General features: G+C 27.3%; 1 protein-coding gene and 1 pseudogene across 2 annotated transcripts; both read left to right on the top strand.

Annotated features, from left to right (window-relative positions):
• Positions 1 to 6083: 6083 nt before the first annotated feature.
• LOC111302421 (strychnine-10-hydroxylase-like) lies at positions 6084 to 8023 on the top strand. The gene is made up of 2 exons (XM_022898342.2): positions 6084 to 7034; positions 7315 to 8023. Exons 1-2 carry the CDS (start codon positions 6084 to 6086, stop codon positions 7945 to 7947), a joined length of 1584 nt encoding a protein of 527 aa, XP_022754077.2. The 3' UTR covers positions 7948 to 8023.
• A 12424-nt stretch (positions 8024 to 20447) lies between these two features.
• On the top strand, positions 20448 to 22503 carry LOC111301168 (cytochrome P450 CYP82D47-like; annotated as a pseudogene). Its single transcript, XR_016328242.1, has 2 exons — positions 20448 to 21682; positions 21873 to 22503. The product of XR_016328242.1 is annotated as a cytochrome P450 CYP82D47-like (transcript).
• Positions 22504 to 22652: the final 149 nt, after the last annotated feature.

The raw sequence follows: 22652 nt of genomic DNA, 5'->3' as shown, positions 1-22652 counted from the left end.
TTTTGACGAGGAGATTATTATAGGTATTTTTTTTACTACAAACGCCTTCACTAATTCCCCCAAAATTTTTGAAAGAATTTATTGAAGGTATTTTTTGCATAATATGCCTTCAATAATCCTCTTAAATTTTAACGAGGAGATTTTTAAAGGTATTTTGACTAAAAATGCCTTTAATAATCTCATATTCAAAATTTGTAAAGAAAATTATTAAAGGCATTTTTTTTTATAAAATACCTTCAATAATCCTTGTAATATTTTTAGATAGGATTATTGAAGGTATTTTTGGCATAAAACATCTCTAATAAATAAGTTATTGAAAAAATTGACTAGATTATTGAAGGCATTTTCTAAAAAAAAGATAACTTCATTAATTTCTTTTCAAAAATTTGTTGGGATTATTAAAGGCATTTTTTAGTAAAAATACCTTTAATAATCACATAGTCAAATTTTAAGGAAATTATTGAAAGTATTTTTGGCAGAAAAATACCTTCGATTATAATTTTTATATTAGTGAAAGCGATTTTCTACAAAAAATACCTTCGATAATCCTTTTAAATTTTGACAAGGAGATTATTATAGGCATTTTTTACTACAAACGCTTTTACTAATTCCTTCAAATTTTTTGAAAGAATTTATTGAATGTGTTTTTTGCATAATACGCCTTTAATAATCCCCTTAAATTTTAAGAAGAAGATTTTTGAAGGCATTTTTGACTAAAAACACATTCAATAATCGCTTTTCAAAATTTTTAAAAGAAATTATTAGAGGTGTTTTTTTATAAAATGCCTTCAATAATCATCTTAATATTTTTGGATAGGATTATTGAAAGTGTTTTTAGCATAAAACACCTCCAATAAACAAGCTATTGAAAAAATAGACCGAATTATTGAAGGTATTTTTTTAAAAAAGAAACCTTTAATAATTTTCTTTTAAAATTTTTTTGAAATTATTAAAGACATCTTTTAGTAAAAACGCATTCAATAATCTTGTGGTCAAATTTTAAGGGAATTATTGAAAGTGTTTTTTGACAAAAAAATGCCTTCACTTATAATTTTTATATTAGTGAAGGTAGTTTTCTACAAAAAACTCCTTCGAAAATCCTTTTAAATTTTTATAAGATTATTATCTGTGTTTTTTACTGCAAACGTTTTCATTAATTCTTTCAAATTATTTGAAAGAATTTATTGAAGGTATTTTTTGCATAATATGCCTTTAATAATCCCTTCCATTTTTATTGGAAAAACATCAGTGAAGGTGATTTTCTACTAAAAGTACCTTCACTAATATATTCAAATTTTTTAAAAGAATTAATTGAAGGTGTTTTTTTTGCATAATATGCCTTCAATAATCCCTTTAAATTTTAAGGAGGAGATTTTTTGAACGCGTTTTTGACTAAAAACGCTTTCAATAATCTCCTCTTCAAAATTATTAAAGGACTATTGAAGGCGTTTTTGACATAAAATGCTTTCAATAAACAAGCTATTGAAAAAATGGACCGGATTATTAAGGCATATTTTTTTAAAAAAAACACCATCAATAATTTTCTTTTAAAATTTTTTTGAGATTATTAAAGGCATCTTTTAGTAAAAATGCCTTTAATAATCTCGTAGTCAAATTTTAAAGGGATTATTAAAGGCGTTTTTGGAAAAAAAATACCTTCACTTATAATTTTTATATTCATTCCCCTATTTTGAACTTCAGAATCACAAACTGCTATTATAAAAAATGATTAAAAGCTGTATTAATCAATCAAACCAAACCCTTTAAACACTTTTAGTTTGACTTTTAGTTTCTTTATCTCTATCGTCGCCATCAACCTTTAACAACTCAACATCGCACACCTCTCTATTTATCGATATGTCTTTATTTTATTTGTTTATTATATTATTTATATTTTTTAATAGAGGTATTTTTTTGTTCCTTACTATTCACATATGCATATATATTTTTATTCATTTCACCGTAACCTTAGTTGTCCAAGCACCTTTCATTGCATGTATGATGTTTTTGTGTAGTTTGATTTAAATATTATGGTTTGCTGAATGGTATTGTATGATATTGGTTTGCTGAATGGCATTTCTGAATGGTTTTCTAAATTGTGTTTCTAAATAGTTGGTTGAATGGTGTTTCTGAACACATTGCTGAATGATTTGCTGAATAGTATTTTTGTAGTATGATATTGGTTGTATTTTGTTACGTACAGTGTAAATACTTCTCCTTCTACTGAATATGCATAAGACACACCTATAGGCCAAAAGAGAAAAGGAAGGGAATGCAATAAACAAATTAAAGTAAGTGACACAAAAATTCAAGTAGACTTCAATCAAAATAGACAGTCTGTGTTTGATGGAGCTACCAAGTTGGCTACTCATATTGGTGCTGTCATTCATAGTAGCATTTCAATTACATACCATAATTGGCGATGAGTTTCTGATGATCTAAAAGATGGTACATGAGAGTCAGTTGTGGTATGTTTATTCAACTATTTCATAAAATTTGTTAAATTATCATTTAATTGAAATTCAATGTGTTCATACTAATAGTGTTAAATTATTTAAGAACGGTTTGACATCCCAATTGAGTGTAAAAAGCTTGTGTTGCAATATACTGGGAAAGCATTTAGAGACTTTAAAAGCAGATTGACAACCCAATATATTTTATCGCTCGCTGATCAAGGTGATGTATTAGCTGTTTCATCTAGGTCATATGCAGATGTTATAAGTAATGAAGATTAAAGAATTTTTGTTTGAGATTAGCTATTAGAAGATTTCTCAGTACGCAAACCCATTACAAAAAAATTATTTATAAGACTTTATACAATATATTCGATATCTTCATATGTGATTTACGTAATTTTTTTCTTTTGTAAAAAATTAAAGAAAATCAAAGAAAACCAAAAGAACATTCAGGCCAAACAAATATATCACCATCGGACAGCGAGAAACAGATATGCAAATGTCAAGTATAAGCTTGTAAGTATTCACACACTTATTTTATACTCATAAATGAATATTTATGAACATTTATTTTATAGATTCTGATTTTTATATTGTGGTAATTTATTAGAAATTAGCTATCTCTGACACCGAAGTTTCTAGATGGGATGTGTGAAAATAAGGACATCTAAGAATGATGGATCTTTTATAGATAAAGTAATCGAAGAATTGGCTAAAAAGATTGTATGTATAATAGTTCATTAAATCACATATGATTGGCATTGTGGTTGTATGCATAACTTTATACTAGCTTGTATAGATTTGTTGTTATGGCTATCTTATTATTTTCTTTGAGGGTGATTATGCTTCTAAAGTTAAATATGGTGAATTGGCAACCCATTATGGTGGAGATCCATTGTCTTTAGCATTAGGAGCTAAAAAAAGGCATGGTCGAGTTTGTGGGGTTGATAAATTTGTGTTGTCATTAAAGTTTTTCAGTAATCAATCTAAAATCCCTTAAATGGCAAATGCACAATATCAAGCAATCATTGAGCAACAACAGTAATGACTTGATGACCAGGAGCAATGCCTCAATGAGCAACAGCAACGACTTGCTTTTTTGGAGGTGATGTTAGTAGCAATGTAGCCTAGCATGCCTATAAGCCAATCGAATAGCATTATCCACCTAGGATAAGCTTTTGTTGCAAGTCGATAAGGAACCCAACCTCGTTTACCAGCCATGAAGTATGATTTTATTTATAAGTTTAATATTTGTTTGTTTATTATATTTATTGATTTTGTTTTAATACTTATATTTCATTATATATTGTAATAGGATGTTAGGACTCAGAGTATGACCCTTATTTAGGCTGCATTGGATAAGTTATCTAATTATTCACTTGATCATTTATCAGAAGAAAACTACATAACGGTTGAGTCCGAGGATGAGTTATTTGATCAACTATCATTTTCTTACATTGGTGTGGATGAGGTTAATGAATTTTATAACCTAGATGAAATATCAGCTGCTAATGTTGTTGCTTATGAGGTTAGCTTATAAATACAAATATGCAAACTCAATACGTATTAATCTATATTACGATATATTATTAACTAGTATTGTTGATTGTTATCGTGTAGCTTCTTATATAGAAAGGTCAAGGTGAGACAAATAACCCATAGATTCAGATTCGTTGACCCCAATTTCATTGGTGAGTAGAGTGGCACAGTCATTTTTCATGCTAATCATGTAATTGAATGCATGAAATATTATTTGCTCCTGTCTAACTCTGCATAAGCTATATTCATACAAATAATTATTCCAACCTTACCTGAATCTGAGATGATACCTAATCTGAGTATATCATTCTTATTATTTTACAGTCGTCATTAGCAGCTTATTATGATTGATACCAACACCTTAACGCCATACTTACTTAATTTGGCTCAACCGACAGTGATGCTTAACCTTGATATTAAAAATTTTATAAAGAGGTATTACATGTTATTATATTATATATATTTTATTTCTTCATAACTAATTTTATTTATGTATTAAGTAATTTTTTTCTATTCAATTTAGGATAATATCTGCATTTGATAAGAAGGTAAAAATAAAATGGGTGTCATTATCGGTAAATGTGAAATTTATTATTTTATACTGAGTTTGTGTAGATAAATATTTCCTAAACCCACTAAATTTATTTTTTAGGTACCTCGTCAACTTGGATAGACTGAATGTGGATATTATGTCCTTCATTTTATAAGGGAGATAGTTTTATATGATTTTATGACCACACCATTTAAGGTTAGTATAAATTTCATAAAGTCATTATATCTTAAAAAAAAGCTAAATTATGTTCTCATTTATTAATATTTACTTCTGATTTTTTTTTAGTAGGAGAGTAAAGAAAGCTTCATGATAGATAAACTTGATGAAGTCCGTAAAGAGTGGTGTGAGTATGTATTATCATTTATAGCTAAACCTTGAGGTTGGACATTGTTGGTTGAGTGTAAATATATGAGGATCATTTGTTATAATGTTTTTAACATGCCATATTGAATGGATAATTTAAGTTTGTAGATTGGCAATGTTACCAATATTAAATTCAGATGTCTAGTTAATTTATTTAGATACTACAATATTTGTAATGTAAATTCCAAAATGTAATTCACAGTATCACATATATAAACTAAATGTTTTCTAGACATAAACCTAAAACTGACTTTAAATATTTTCTGGGCATAAAACTACAACTGACTTCACATGTATAATTAAACCAAATATTTTTTTATGGGATTATTAAAGGTATTTTTAGCTAGAAAACGCCTTCAGTAATCCTTCACAAAATATTGAATGGGATTATTGAAGGTGTTTATGGGTAAAAACTCCTGCAATATTCTTAAATTTATAGAAGGTGTTTTTAACGAAAAACACCTTCAATAATCTTGGAATGGAATATTGGAGGTGATTTTGGCCATAAATGCCTTCAACAATGCTTTGAAAAATTCGGAAGGGAATATTGAAGGTGTTTATGGCCAAAAAATACCTTCAATAATCCTATCCAAATTTTGTTGATAGGACTATTGAAGGCGTTCTTGGGAAAAAACACCTTCAATAATCCCCCCAAATTTTTGTATGGAGTATTGAAGGCGTATTTAGGCAGAAAATTCCTCTCGAAAAACCTAAAAAACATTAAAAGGAGGAATCGAACCTACGACCTTATAGTTAATAACTGTATGCTCTAACTGATAGTGCTACTCCAATTTTGGCATATGCATTGACGAAGAGATTTATTGAAGGTATTTTTAGTAGAAAACGCCTTCAATAAGCACCTCCATTTTTTTTTTCAGGGGATTATTCAAGGTGTAGTCTGCAAAAAACGCCTTCAATAATTACTCCAATTTTTTAGAGAGGATTATTCAAAGCGTTTTAGTCGATAAATACTGTTATTTGAATATTTAGTGACGTTTTGATAAAAAACACCTTAAGTTTTGTAAAAACACAAAAGCTAGTGCTGTTTGTAAGTAAAACGCCACTACAAAACTACCACTAATCTTTTATTTTCTTTTACTTTATCCTAGTGGGAAATCCAAGGCCCTTGTCGTATATTAGTTGCTCATAGCTCTAGAAGAAGCAATCTAGCAATGGATTGCTTTCATCCATGTCCAGCCACTACAACGGTTGCAATGATTGCTTTTCCGGTACTACTTTTTCTTTTCTCTCTTCTATGGATATCAAAAACTGCCTCAAGAAAAACAAGCAAAATGAAAACGGCACCTGAGGCTGGTAGCGCATGGCCCGTAATTGGCCATCTTCGCCTCCTAAGAGGGCCACAACCAGTTCACATAAGCTTGGCCAACATGGCTGAAAAATATGGAACAATCTTTACCACCAAGTTGGGTGTGCATAGAGCTTTGTTGGTGAGCAATTGGGAGATTGCTAAAGAATGTCTCACCATAAACGATAAAGCATTGGCCAATCGTCCAAAGCTTGTTGGCTTGGAACTTTTGGGCTACAACAATGCCATGATCGGCACTGCGCCATATGGACCTTACTGGCGTCAAGTGCGCAAGTTTGTCACTGCTGAGCTCCTCTCAAACCACCGGATCGAAATGCTTAAACACGTGAGGGAATCCGAGGTAAAGACATCTCTGCAGCAGCTATATCAGCTGTGGAACAAGAAGAGAAGCAACTCTGATAAAGTATTGTTGGATATGAAGAGATGTTTCAAAGAAGTGACTCTTAACGTGATTCTGAGTATTATTGTAGGAAAGCAAATTCCGAATTCCAGTGAAGGCGGTGAAACCGTGAAATGGACCAAGTTATTGGATGACTTCTTTGAACAAAGTGGGAAGTTCGTGGTATCAGATGCGGTGCCGTTTCTGAGATGGTTTGACATAGGAGGAGAGGAGAAGCTCGTAAAGAAGACAGCAAAAGAATTAGAGCAAGTTATCGAGGGAAGGCTACGAGAGCACAAGCGCAAGAGAGCTGCAAACGAGGCCAAGAGTGAGGAAGATTTCATGGGAGTGATGCTGTCTATTCTCCGTGATGTAGAGGAGCACGATGCTGATACAATCAACAAAGCCACCAGTCTGGTACATGCATGCATTTCTTAACCAAATATTCATTGCTCAACTTCATTTAATTAACTTCACCTTCTAATTTTTTTTTTTTTGGGGTACACAACTCCAAGTCTTCTTACCTAGTGTCCCAAGGTAGACTACTAATGGCATAAAGAAGTCAGAACACTTTGTCTTGAATGTAAACATTGCTGTAGTTTAGATAAAAGAAAGAATTGTGATAGGAATCTCTTTTAAAAATTATTGTATGAACTACGAACCAGAAATATTTGTACACTATGATCTGATCTAACAGAGTCTCATCTTAGCGGCGGAAGATACCACATCAACCACAATGACATGGGCTTTATCTTTGTTACTCAACAACCGTGAGGAATTGAAGAAGGTCCAACAAGAACTAGACATCCAGGTTGGCATGGATAGACTGCTGGTAACAGAATCAGACACCAAAAACTTAGTGTACCTTCAATCCATCGTTAAGGAAACGTTGCGCCTATACCCTGCTGCTCCACTCTCCGTGATCCATGAAGCCATTGAAGACTGCACAGTAAATGGTTACCATGTCTCGACTGGAACTTGGCTGATATTCAATCTTCACAAGATTCATCGTGATCCGCACGTGTGGTCAAACCCTTCTGAATTTCGACCAGAAAGATTGTTGACTACCCACAAAGATGTTGATGTCAGGGGACAGAATTTTGAGCTGATTCCATTTGGCAGTGGTAGAAGAACGTGCCCCGGAGTTTCATTTGCTCTTCAGATTTTGCAGCTTACACTCGCTAATGTGCTGCATTGGTTCGAGTTTGAGACTCCGTCAGATGAAAAAGTTGATATGCGTGAAGCAGCAGGATTGACGAGTCCTAAAGCAACTCCACTTGAAGTTCATATAACTCCTCGCCTTACTGCTTCTCTTTACTACACCAACTAATTGGTATAATATTTGAGTTTGGTTTATAACAAATAAATTTCTAAGATGTTTCATTGTAATAGGTATAATTTTGATGTTTTGTTCCTACTCCGCTGCTTGAATTAATGTATTATATAATCAGAATCTGAAAAGATTCACTAATGTTTATCGTGTCTCAAACTTATATTGTTAAATAATTAAGTAACATATAAATTATATTCAAGATTATTAAGTTCCAAGATAAATTTCATTTATAAATTCATAATTTTATTTTTTTAATTTATATAATTATTTATATTATAAATTAATAATATAAAACAATCATCATTAGTGTATCACGCAGGATTAAAGTCAGTAATTACAAAAATTAATATCATACGTGGTTTTGATAAATTTCTTTTAACAATTATTAATTTTTTTCCTTGGAAGGATGGGCTTTTGCATAGTACTACTATGACGGATAAAATTTATATAAAATTATTTAAGTGAAGTTTATAATTTTTTTTTTTAAAAATTATTTAATAAAAATTTTAATAAAAAAATTTAAATTGATATATTGATAGAGTTGAATGTGAAGATAAATAATATGTAAAAAAAATTATTAAAAATATTTTTTATAATTCAAATTTAATTGATATTTATTTAATGATAAAAATTTTGTCAACATTTTTATTGAAACTGTCAATTTAATTAATATATAAAAAATTATTAAATTTTTTTAAAATTTTATATATTTAATTTATATGATAAGATTTTTTAATTTATTTATTTTGAATAAAAAATTTTACCAATTTTACCTATAAAACTTAATGTAAGTCTTTCTCATGCTAAGATATAATTGAGACTTTCTCGTTAATGGCTACTGATCCCCCCCTTAATTAATATCATTTTCAGAATTTTTCCCTCATTTTTCGGAAAAGAAAAACTACTGACTTAAGCAGCACGATTGGGCTATATTTTGGTCCAATCTTGCTGTTGGGATTTGTTTGAATGCAACCGTTCCAGCATGATCAGCTCATTCTTATTGTGCTAGGCGTCGTTTATCCATTGGAGAGAGAATATGAATAAATAACAATTGAGTTTTTTTTTTTTTTTTTTTTTTTAGTTTTACTCGTAGGTCAATCAACTCTTAAAAGTGACGTGAACAATTAATAATAAAATTAGGACATTTGACTTTTATATAATATGTAAAACATTGCCCTCACTTAGAGTGTTTTGATTTAGGAGTATTCAATTTTTTTAAAAATTTTGATTTTAAGTATTTATTTTTTATATTTAATTTAAAATTATTTGATTTTTTTAAAAAAAGTTAAATTTTCAATAGTATTTAATATTTTGAAATTAGAAATTCATATCTCTTTATGTTATTTTAAAATTTTAAGAGAAATTACTTGAATTTTAAATTTATTCTAAATAAAATTTTTTTTCTATTTATATTATCCTTTTAAAAAATAAATTTGAAACTAAAACTAGATTTTATTTTAAATAAATTATGACTTTTTTTTAAACAAAATGTCTATTATTAACTTATTTTTTTGGATCTATAATTGAATATTACCGTATAGTTTTTAAACATATGTCGCATTTGGATTATGAAGCATTTTGTCTATGAAATGCAGTTATTAAAGTATTTTAACGAAAAAACATCGTAATAAAATTTGGATATTACTTTATTTGGTATGTCCACCCCACAAACTTTAAAAGGCTCGGCGAAGTCAGTTCCAAGCAAGCCGTTTCCTTGGATGGAGCTTGAGCCAGCAAAGCCCTTAGAATTCAACAGCTTTCATTTCAAAGAAATGGGTTTCCTTTGGTTATCATTTCTTTTTTATCTCTTCCTTCATAAAAAGAGTTGGCTACTTTCTCTTTTCAGTCTCTCTTGCTCAAACCCTCCACTTCTAGCTGGTAGGGATTTAATAGTATGTGATCATATTTTCGATCGTATTGTATTTATCGTTTTTTTTAATATAACAAAAATCATTTTGTTCATTAAGATCATCACGGTTGTGAATTTTTTTTTAATTTTATACAATTTATTATAAAATATAATAATTATAATTATAATCATAAAAACTCTTTTTTAATGATTTTTAAAATAGTTTATCATACTATATTTTTTATTTTCTAAAAAAAATTATTCATAATTTTAGTTAGATTATAATAAAATATTCATATTTGATTTAGCAACAAAATTTTTGCTTGAGCCAAGTTTATATTCAATATTAATTCTAGACAAATCAAGATATTAACAAAACATAATATATTAAATACCAAGCATCTATATTTAATAAAATTACAAACTTAAAAATATAATAATTTCAAATTCTATCAGCTATAACTATTGATATATATTTCAAAATTTATCACATGGTAGAATGACGAGGATGATCAAATTCTCTATTTTCATTTTGAGAGTCAAGTTGACTCCATCCCCATTCCTGTGGCCTTTGTTCTTGATGCATTTGAGATAGAAGATATATTTGAGGATGATACATTTGTGATGGGGGATACATATGTGGTAAATGATACATTTGAGGTGGAGGATACATTTAAGGTGAAGGATACATTTGTGGTAGATAATAACTATATAAAGGTGGATAACCATAAGGAGGTTGAAAATTAGGTTATTCCAGTGGATAGTAACGTCTTTGAGTACTAGCAGTACTAGAATTTAGTCTCCTACTTGAAGATGAAGAACCTTTAGAAATATCATAGTGGTACTTCTTGGCTTTTTCTTTTGATTGAGTTGTATATGCATTTTGACCCCTACTAGATTCAGCAGATGGATTTATTCCATATTCTGCCATGTTAATAAAAAGTCCACTAGTAGCAGCAAGGCCAAATTCTCCTCCAAGTGGGTTATAAGGTCGATTTGTATCTATATTGCCACCAAAATTTACACCATCACCATCATCTAGACTTAAACCCCCACCATCATCACTTTGACTTGGTGTTGGACTTGAACTTGAATGAGACACATTTCTTTCTTGAGATTGACGTGATTGCTCAACATCCTTTTCATTATCAAAATTATCTGTAGGTAACCAATTACAGTTTTGACTATCTAATAAAGGATATTATTTCTCTTGCAACCATTCTATTAGTAGATCATCATCTTCAAAAATATAGTCAAGGCTAATAGGATTAAAACTATTATTTATCTCGTTAATGCTCATCATTTTTTGATGTCTCATCTTTAATCTCATATTGTAATGGGTATATATAAGGTTCTAAAGTTTTTTAAACTTCAATCTGTTTCTTACTTTGATGCGAATATAGCTAAATGTGCTCCAATTACGTTCACAATTTATTGTAGATGCTATTTTATTAAGCACTTTGATTGCTAGTTTTTGTAATTCAAGAACACAAGTGCCATATATCATCTGCCATTCAGCTATATAAAATTATTTAAATTAAATTTGAATGTGCTATTCAATTAAATAATATAAATAAATTATAATTATTTAATTTACTAATTACTTGGATTCATTTGCTTTCAAGCTCTTTGTGCCTGTAGAGTACCATATGTTTCATGCTCGTTTTGAAATAATAGCAACTACATCAATTGAAAATACAATAATAAATAAATAAATAAATAATAATTCTATTTTTAATATATAAAATAAATGTCAAAGTTATAAAATAGTATTAAATACTAACCTAATTAATCATTCTAATTTGAATATGTATATAAGGTTTTAATCTTTCAATAACTGCTATTGTACTATCTAATGTTTCTTTAAATATATTTTCAAAATGCTCCACTCTAAATTGAAATTGTGGATTTAGATAGTAACATAAACATAATTCATAACAATATTATATTAAAGTAATAAAAAAATAAATATATAAGCAATTTAAGCATAAAAAATAAACATATTTTTTTAAATACAATTTATATTCTTAGTTTACTTACCAGCTGAATGTAAGTTAGAATGCACGAAACTCCATCCATTATCAATAATCTTTTCATATTCAGTAAAATAATGATAATTTTGCTGAATTGCTTGTTTAGCTCTATCCATCACCTTGTAAATATATCCCATTGTTGGTTTTTCATCACCATCAACAAAGCACAACACTTTTACCAAAGGCTCATAAACTTTTATTATATCACTTGCTTTTTTCCAAAAATCCTTTTTCAAAATGATTTTTTTGGCTTCATAAGCAAGCCCTAATTTTTGTTGTTCCCATTTTGATTCTTTAAATTCCTATATATTCAACAATAAATTTTTAGAGTAATATATTTTAAATTAATATTTTAAACAATGATATCATAAGAAGATGCTAGATTTAAATAGTTATACTAATTACTAAGTACTAACTTTTGAATTGAAACATCTCTCAAACCTTACTTTTGCCTTGTTATTTTTTCTAACTATATGAAATGAGTGGCAAATCAGATAAGAGGAGGATGAAGTATTTGCTTCCCTTGTGTATATTTCTTCATCAAATTAACAATCCAAATGTGATTGTATATAAAACAAGTCACTTTTTTTGCATCATCCAAAACCTTTGTCACATTTTTTTCTTGCCAATATCCTCAAAGCTCAAGTCCAAATAATGAGCTAAACATGTTGTCAAATACCAATATTGTCTCTTCTCCATCAGTCTTTCTCCTGTAGCCTTAAGTACTACCTCATTATTAGTGACTATTTGAACAATATATTTTTCCCGAATTTCTTCCACAGCTTCATCCAATAATCTGTAATAGAAGTTTGCATCTTTACTACGAACACTTAAGACATTTATAGATTTTCAAAAAATGGTCCCTTTACTATAGTAAATAAGGAAATTGATGATATGCATTTGATTCAAACTGTTGGTCTAACCATCACACATCAAAGTGGCACCCAATTTATTCCAATGAACTTTTAATTCATTAACCCATTCATAAATTTGTTGATACTTAGACTCTAAATACATATCAGAGACCTCATAAAGTGTTAGAAGTTTCACATATTGGCCAATTTCTGCTGCCACAGAAATCAAATTATGCAACTGTGAAAAGTTTGCTAACTGAAAAGAAAGTCGATTATATATAAAAAATTTTGATACTGATTCACCCATCTTCTTTTTTAATGTCTTTAAAAATGAATCACTTATTTTTTGTTGCTTTGAACTTTTACTTCTAACTAATTCAGGTATAGCTCCTATTAATGAAAATTTAGACTTACTTGGAGTTGATTTCCTTGTTTTTTTCTCAAAATATTCAGCAACTGAACCATGAAAGCTTCGTCCCTCTTCATGTATGTTACTCTAACCACCAATTCTTTATCTAAATTCTTGTCTTCTATGTCACTTATATTGTAATTGGATACTAGCTCGTATGGCTTGTTTAGTAGTGACTTCTTCATTAATAAAACCTTCATAGTCATAGTCTTCCCCTCTTAATTGTGATAAGAATCCATCATTTCTCCATTTGTTCTCAACTTTCTTTGATTTACTTTCTTGAAGAAGTTTCATCATTTTTTCTCTTACTAAACCTATTAATAATATAATTAAGAAAAAGGAAAAAATTAGTTACACATGCTTATGTAATTTTGTAATTTTTATTGAGAAATTAATAATAATATTTTCAAAGGAATTATAAAAATATAACATACCGGTAACATTGGGGCATAGTGCAACCTTGTTAGTTTTATGAGCAATGTGTTCCTTAAAACGTGTTATTCCTCTTTTTACAACTTTACTACAAAGTTTACATAAAACATTTTCTTTAATATTTGGCACAAGTGTTCCAAAATGTTAATTTACATCATCACTTGGCTCACCCTTTACTCTTTTACTTGGGAACTCTTCACGTTATGGCATGCTTGCTATGTTGTATAAAAATAAAATAAACTTATATTTAGAAATATTAATGTTACTTATTTCATCATTACAAATTGAATCTACATTAAATTTTTTAAGTTTTAGTTTTTAATCTTAAAAGTAATAGATCGTAAAACGTTAAATTTATTAAGCAACTTAATCTTTTTGATATACTAATTGATGTAAAAAATTTTTTTATCACAAATTACTTTCAATATATTATATAATAAATAGAATATTCAATAATTACACAAAAATAAAAATAAATTAATAATAATTAATTTAATAGCAAAAGAATTGACAACAAGATAAATACCAAAACAACAAAACAATTATTAAAATTCAAATATAAAATTATAAATTAATAAATAACAAAATAAAAAATTAACGTTTAATTTTAATTATTTTTCATCTAACTTATACAAAAAATTTATTAAAATTTTTCATCTAAAATCCATGTATATATCATATTAAATTATTAATCTCTCAATTTTTTCAATTATAAATTCTAAATCCCTTTAACTAAATTTTATCTAAAAAAATTTTAAAAATTACAATTTTTAAATTTATATTTTAATAAAATTAATTACAAAATTAAATAACGTGTGGCATGCTTACTATTTTATATAAAAACAAAATAAACTTATGTTTAAAAATATTAATGTTATTTATTCCATCATTAAAAATTGAATCTACATTAAATATTTTAATTTTTAATTTTTAATTTTTAATCTTAAGAGCAATATATCATAAAATGCTAAATTTATTAACTTAATCATTTTGATATACTAATTGATGTAAAAAATTTTTTTATCATAAATTACTTTCAATATACTATATAATAAATAGAATATTCAATAATTACACAAAAATAAAAATAAATTAATAAGAATTAACTTAGTTGCAAAATAATTGACAACAATATAAATACCAAAACAAAAAAAATTATTAAGTTTCAAATATAAAATTATAAATTAATAAATAACAAAATCAAAATATAATATTTAATTTTAATTATTTTTCATCTAACTTATACAAAAAAATTTATTAAAATTTTTCATCTAAAATCCCTATATATTTCATATTAAATTATTAATCTTTTAATTTTTTCAATTATAAAATCTCAATCCCTCTAACTAAATTTTATCTAAAAAAATTTTAAAAATTACAAAATTTTAAAATTTATATTTTAATAAAATTAATTATAAAATTAAATAAAAATCACTTACCCTACCTTACCCCGTAATATACCCCATCTTACCCCACCCTCTACCCTACCCCCCAAGCACCCCATCCTACTCTCCACCCGCCACCCATTCTGAGATAAAAATAAGCACCTTCTCCTCGATTCTCTTTTAAGCCCTCAAAATTTCCTCTACTCCTTTTCAAGTTTTCTCATTGATACGATGGTTGATCCCTCAAATCAACTCAACCAATTCCCTATTTTTTTTGCATCTCTCTTGCTTTCACATACCATCATCTTTCTCACTCAGATTATCAAAAATATAAATATCAACATTATTCTATAAAAATTTTACAAAGAAAATAGGTAATTTAATTTTTTTCTTACCTTTTTTGATTTTGCTTATTAATTGAGGATTTGAGGCTAATTTGAGTTTGGGTAACTGCCAATTAAATGGTTGATAGTTGATAATATTTTTTAAGATTTTTTAGACTAATTTTGAAATTGAGAAAAGAAAGAATGAGATTGAGTTTTCTTTTCTTTTGGCTTTTGTCTTTATTTTTGCTTTTGCAATCTTAGTTATTTTATTTTGATTTTTAGGAATTTTGGCTATTGAAAGGTGAAAGCTTTTTTTTTATTATTATAATTTGTGCTGATGAAAAAAATGAGATGGTGGCAATCTTTCTTCATCCTTAATTTAGAGCACTAAAAGGCAGGGAGGAAAGGAAAGGTTATCGTAACAAGTTCTAACTTTATCACCAAGCATGTATTTCTATTCCATTAATCTTTATTATGTTCCTCAAAAACATATTATATGCATTTATCTTTCTTTTTTTCATTTTTATAACTAGTGATTGTAATATTTATAAGTGATAACTTAAAAAGGTAGTCAATTATGGTGTTTATATATGACAAATGTCATATTTGAGTTCATTTAAAATTTTAAAAAATTCAATTACGATATTTAAGTAAAAAAAAGTTATAATTGAGTTTAACTAAAAATTTTAAACACTCAATTATAGTATATTTTTCATTAAAAATCATAATTGAGTTTTTTAATTTTTAATTGAACTCAATTACGACGTTTATTACATATAGACGCCGTAACTGATACAATCAATCTTTTAATATTTCAACTCAATGATTGCATTTTTGTATATAATCACCGTAATTATTACAATTTCAATTTTATAAAAAAATATATAAGAACTTGTGTCATTTGTTGTGCTTTTTTTTAAAACAAAATCAAAAGTTTTTTTTTTTTTTAAGGTTGTAAAGAATATTATGGTAAAAATATATGATTGACAAATGCAGAGTCCTCCTAACCAAACACGAAAATTCGAAAAGGGATGCCTTGAAAACTGAACTTTCCCTGAAGTATCACATTTTTTCTAGGATTATACTTTCTCACAGAATCTAATAATCCAAGAATTCGCAAACCAAACGTCATCTACTTAAAGTTAAAGGTAAATATTTAGATAAAGTTTCTTAGATAAAATTTGTGAAGTTTTTTACTAAAAACGATTAAATAAAAACTAAAATAAAAACTGATATATTGAAAGATCTCATTATATGAATCAAGTGTGTAAAATTTGAAAAAATTTAATAAATTTTGATATATATTTTTAGATAGATATTTTTAGTAAAAATGTTATCATAATTTTTACCGTTTAATAAGTATCGATTAAATTTAAATTATAAACAATATTTTTAATAATTTTTTTATATATTATTAATTTTCATATTGAATTCTATCAATCTATCATTTCAAATTCTTTATTAAAATTTTTTAATATATTATTTTAAAAAATTCATAAACTTCACCTAAAAAATTTTATATAAACTTTTTTCATAGGTAATAGACGTACTTTTTTGGCAAGAAGAATCAGTGTCAAGATAATAACTTTTAATTATTTATTAATATTTATTTATAAATATTTATTATAAAAGTATTATTTAATATATAAAAATAATTTTAATAATTTTAATTTTTTATTAATTTCATAAATACAAATATTTATTATAAATTTTATTATATAAAATTTTAATATAATATTTTTAACAATTATTTTTTCTTATTATATTTCACTATTACTATTATATTTATATTCAAATATATATTTCATTATTAATTTTAATAATAATATTATTATATTCAATTTCACTATTAAAATAATATCACTATTATTGTTATTATTTTAATTTCATTAAAATCAGTTTCATTGTACATTCAAAATACTTAACAAAAATTGATAATGACTTTGAACAAATTCACCGACTAAAACTTAAAGCTTTCAATTGACCAAACAAAAATCAATAAAAGAACAAAATTCCTGTGAGCCTTACGCATAAGATCGATATCTAATTTGAGCCAAAATGTCAAACATACTCCATTATTTCGGTCACACCTTTTCCTGAGTTAAATATAACAATAATATTTATATTATATAATTTTTGTCAATTTTGTGTCTAAAAAAATAAAATTCATAATTTCATCAATCAACATAGATCCTTTAGACTATAACCATTTTTCAATCTGTTGACGTGACATGAATATATAATAAGATTTAAATTTATATGAAAAAATGCAATCAACATTTTATCGTCAATTACTACATTAGTATTAAAAAATAATTTTAAAAATTAAAAAAATAAAAATTTATTAAAATTAAAAAATTATTAAAACTCATGAAAAATTTATAAAAATTCAAAAAATCTAAAAAGTATACTAAAAATTCCAAAAAAATTATAAATAGTTCACAAAAAATTAAAAATTTTGAAAATAAAAAAATCTTGGATTTAATAAAAAAATATGAAAATTTTAAAAAATATATATAAATGAAAAATGAAAAGAAATATAAAAAATAATGAAAAATTCTAAAAATTCTAAAAGATTCAAAAAATTACTCTAAATACCAAAAATTTTATAAAAGAAAAAATCAGAAACAAAAAAAAATCTAAAAAAATAAAAAATTTTGAGAATTCAAAAAATTGAGAAAAAATTTTAAAAATCATAAAAATAAAACAATATTTGAAATAAAAATAAAAAATCTAAAATTTTCAAAAAAATTTGAAAATTAAAATTTCCAAAAAATTTGAAATGCTAATATTTGGAATTTTCATTTTTTTATTATTTATTTTTTTATTTATTTTTCAGAATTTTTTTGAATATATTAAGATTTTTTTATTTTTAAAAAAATGTTCAGGTTCTTTTAGATTTTGAAAATTTCTAGATTTTTTGAGTTTTTTTAATTTTTTTTGAATTCTTTCATATAATATTTTTTTTTTAGAATTTTTAAATTTTTTCATAATTCTTTTTTTTAGATTCTTTTAATTTTGGGGTTTTTTTTATTTTTTTAAAATTTTAGATTTTTTTGGATTTTTTCATATTTAAAATTTTTTTTTTGTGATATTGATATGACAATTGATGATGTAACAATGATTAGATTTTTAACACGTATTATTATATTATTGGATGTTCGTGACACATCAACAAGTTGACTAATGATGTTAACAAAAATATCAAAATATATAACGAAATAAAAGTTCAAATACCTAATTATGAATTTTATTTTTTTAAATATCAAATTAACAAAAAAAGTGCAGTACAAAAGCCAAATGAGTATTTTTTTTTTTTATGACAAAAATTTTCTCAAATGTCTTTTATTTTAGGATATTTTTCATGATGTTTTTCGTAGTAGATAAAAATTATTTTAACCGCAGTTGAACCGATCATGATAGCTAATTCTAATTTTGAAAAATGGCACTCATTTTGGTAATTCCAATTATGGTATTAATCTTGGCCTCAAATATTTGCTCTTACTCAGCAATAATTGGTCCCATTGTCACCAAATCTCTATAAAATTCCTCGGTAATTCAGGTTTATTTTTATTAAATACAAGTCTGTAACTCCGCCCCATTTTTTTTTTTTACTCTTTCCAATACCCTAAAACATATAATCTCTAAGAATATAATATATTGGCTTAATTAACCTCAAGCATAAAAGTTGCTTCCATAATTACTTTTGAAATCAAAATTAAAGAGTCATCCCATTTGTTACTTTTTCTTTAGTTTTATGATGACATTGCCATATTTACAAGTAAGAAAATGCATCTTTGAAAAAACAAAATATGTACACATATAAATTCGCTAGTGTTCCCATTTTTTAAAGTTTCGTTTAGTGTACTATTTTTCAAATCAATTTAAATAAATTTATTTATATTTAGAGTTAATATTTGATAAATTATCAATGTCAAATTATAATAAACAACATTAAAAGGTGATATATATATATATATCTCTCATTTTTTAATTAGATTTTTATTTTTTTAAAATACTTTAAAAAATATGTTTTATCTTTTTAATTTCGCTTATATCGGTAGAGAATCCTTTAAAGAACCTAGGGTGCCATTGCTCCCACAAAATTTTGAATTTTTTTAATACATAAATTATTTTCACAATAATTTTGAAAATTTTTTAATAAAAAGATTAGTTTGGCCCCCTCAAAATTAAATTTTTTGTGTTGATATATATTATTTTTTATTCTATGTATTTATATTGGATATATGTATAGTTACAAAAGTTATTTGTATCTAAATATTACAACTCTTAATTTAAAAAAAAAATATAATTTTTTTAACCTACGTTTACTTATAGTAAATAATTTTGAATTTAAAATGAATAATAAATTTGTGAACACTATAATTTCACAAAAAAGTAAATTAAAGTTTCATTAATAAATTTTTATTATATTCTGTATATTCATTTTTTTTGAAAATTGTTACATGTTAAAATAATTAATATGATTAGTTTAAATACATTTTCATTTTTTATAATGTAAAAATATCATGGAAAAAATAAGAAGGTTTTAATTTATTGCATCAAAGTTTTTACCTTATTGTTTTAAAATTTAATTTATTTAAAAAATATATTTTTGTGATTTTTTCCCTTTAATACTTTAGATATTAAACATGATAAAATAATATGTTAATATTGTAAGAAAATATATAATGGTTTTATTTTTATAAAGAATATTTTAGTGATTTATGATTAGAAATTGTGAAACCAAATGTTTAATGCATAATTTTATTTTATATATATATTTACATGTTAACATATTAATAATTGTAAGTTTTGTTATTATTTATTTTTAATTATTAATATATTTGATACATTTTGGAAATAATTATTATAAAATATTATTTTGGTCCTCTTAAAATTAAAAGTCAAGATGCATCATTGATTTATATAATCAAAATTTTATATTAATAATATATCAAATACTCATTAAAATTAATAATTTTATAAAATAAAGTTTTTTTATAATATTTAAATTTAAATTCATACAATAAAAAAATAACAAAATTTTTTTTTATCACTTAGCTCACATACGTTGTAAAATATTCGCACTCACTGATTTTTATGGCCAAAATAAGATAAAGAAGAAGATAAGATGCTAAGATAAAGAAGAAGAGCAGTCGCACTCATTGATTTTTATGGCCAAAATAAGAAAAAGAAGAAAAGAAGTCGCACTCACTGATTTTTATGGCCAAAATAAGATAAAGAAGAAGATAAGATGCTAAGGAGATTTGAAACTTCATTTTCAAGTTTCAAATGAACCACAGCCAAATCGGCCCTCGGCCAACGGCTGTGTCCTTTTTGTTACGAGAACTATCAGTATTTAAGAAGGTTGGCCAGTCTATTAATTGTAGGATAATAATTTTCTAATTTATTAAGTAAGTCCCAACTTTCCCCGCCTGCTTTTATGTACCTGGTGTGCATAACCTTCATTTTCCTCTAATCTAGCAAATGGATATTTTCCATCAATTCCCAGCAATTACAGTGCTAATTGGTATAATATTTGCTTTTCCACTCTTTCTTTTCTCGCTTCTATGGATATCAAAAAGTACCTTTAAGAACAGAAACAAAAAGAAAGCAGCACCTGAAGCTGGCAGCTCATGGCCTGTAATCGGCCATCTCCACCTACTAAGAGGACGGAAACTACCCCACATTGTTCTCGGCGACATGGCAGAGAAATACGGTCCTATCTTCACCATCAAGCTCGGTGTTCATAGAGCTTTGGTTGTCAGCGATTCGGAAACTGCTAAAGAATGTTTCACCACAAACGACAAAGCCTTTGCCAGTCGTCCAAAAACGCTTGCCATGGAATTATTGACCTACAACCACGCGATGTTTGGCTTCGCTCCTTGTGGACCTTACTGGCGCCAAATGCGTAAAGTTGCCACTCTCCAACTCCTCTCCAACCACCGGCTCGATAGGCTCAGACATGTCCGACAATCTGAGATAAAGGTATCACTGCAAGAGTTGTATCAACTATGGAACGAGAAGAAAGATAGCTCTGATAAGGTTTTGGTGGAGATGAAGAAATGGTTTGGGGATGTAACTCTTAACGTGATTCTCAAGATGATAGTAGGGAAGCGAATTCCGAGTTCGGGTAATGATGTAGAGAGTGAGAGATGGAAACAGGCATTGAAGGACTACTTCGAATTGAGTGGAAAATTTGTGATATCTGACGCGTTGCCTTATTTAAGATTGTTGGATATCGGGGGAGACGAGAGGTTCATGAAGAAGGCAATGAAAGAACTAGACGAAGTTACTGACGGATGGTTACAAGATCACAAGCGAAAGAGATCAGATTCAGATAGCTTGAAGAGCGACGAAGATTTCATGGATGTGATGCTTTCAATCCTCACTGACACTGGAAAGCATGATGCCGATACCATCAAAAAATCAACCTGCCTGGTAAGAATCATTTATTAGACGGCTAGGCATTTGCAACTTCCTTCAACTAACTCCCCTTTACCGCAGGGTCTAACCTTAGCAGCCTCTGATACAACGATGGTTACATTGACATGGGTTTATCTTTACTACTCAACAACCGGCATGCATTGAAGAAGGCACAAGAAGAATTAGACATCCATGTTTATCGCAGGGTTTAACCTTAGCAGCCTCTGATACAACAATGGTTACATTGACATGGCCTTTATCGTTACTACTCAATAACCGCCATGCATTGAAGAAGGCACAAGAAGAATTAGACATCCATGTCGGTAAGGACAAACAGGTAGAAGAATCAGACATAAAAAAGTTAGTCTACCTTCAAGCCATAGTCAAGGAAACGCTGCGGTTATACCCTGCCGGACCACTTTCAGTGCCGCATGAATCCATTGAAGACTGCGTTGTGAGTGGCTATCATATCCCCGCAGGTACACGACTTTTCATCAATCTTTACAAACTTCATCGTGACCCTCGAGTATGGTCAGATCCTTGTGAGTTTCAGCCTGAAAGATTCCTAACTACCCACAAAGATTTTGAAGTGAAAGGCCAGAATTTCGAGCTGATTCCATTTGGAAGTGGTAGAAGAATGGGCCCCGGAGTTTCGTTCGCGCTTCAAGTTTTGGAGCTCACAATAGCTAGTCTGCTGCAAGCTCGGGACACCATTGGATGAACCAGTTGATATGAGTGAGGCAATCGGATTAACAAACTTGAAAGCCACTCCACTCGAAGTCTTTATAACTCCACGTCTTCCAGCTTTTTGCTATTAGCTTTAAAATGATTTGTAACAATAAAAAACAAATCTGATTTCAATACTTTTAATCAATTCGATAATGAGAAGTAAAAAGAGCTGCTTCCAAAGAGAAAATGGACCAACTTTTTTTTTTTTGCCTTTTTTTATTTGGTCAGGACGTGGGCTTTTTGTTGGTTCATTAGT

The sequence above is a fragment of the Durio zibethinus genome, chromosome 15 (genome assembly GCF_047325235.1).
Source record: "Durio zibethinus cultivar Kanyao isolate XHJ-2024 chromosome 15, ASM4732523v1, whole genome shotgun sequence".
Taxonomy (NCBI): Eukaryota; Viridiplantae; Streptophyta; class Magnoliopsida; order Malvales; family Malvaceae; genus Durio; species Durio zibethinus.
The sequence above is the reverse complement of the archived record's forward strand: the minus strand, read 5'-3'. Positions and strand labels throughout refer to the sequence as shown.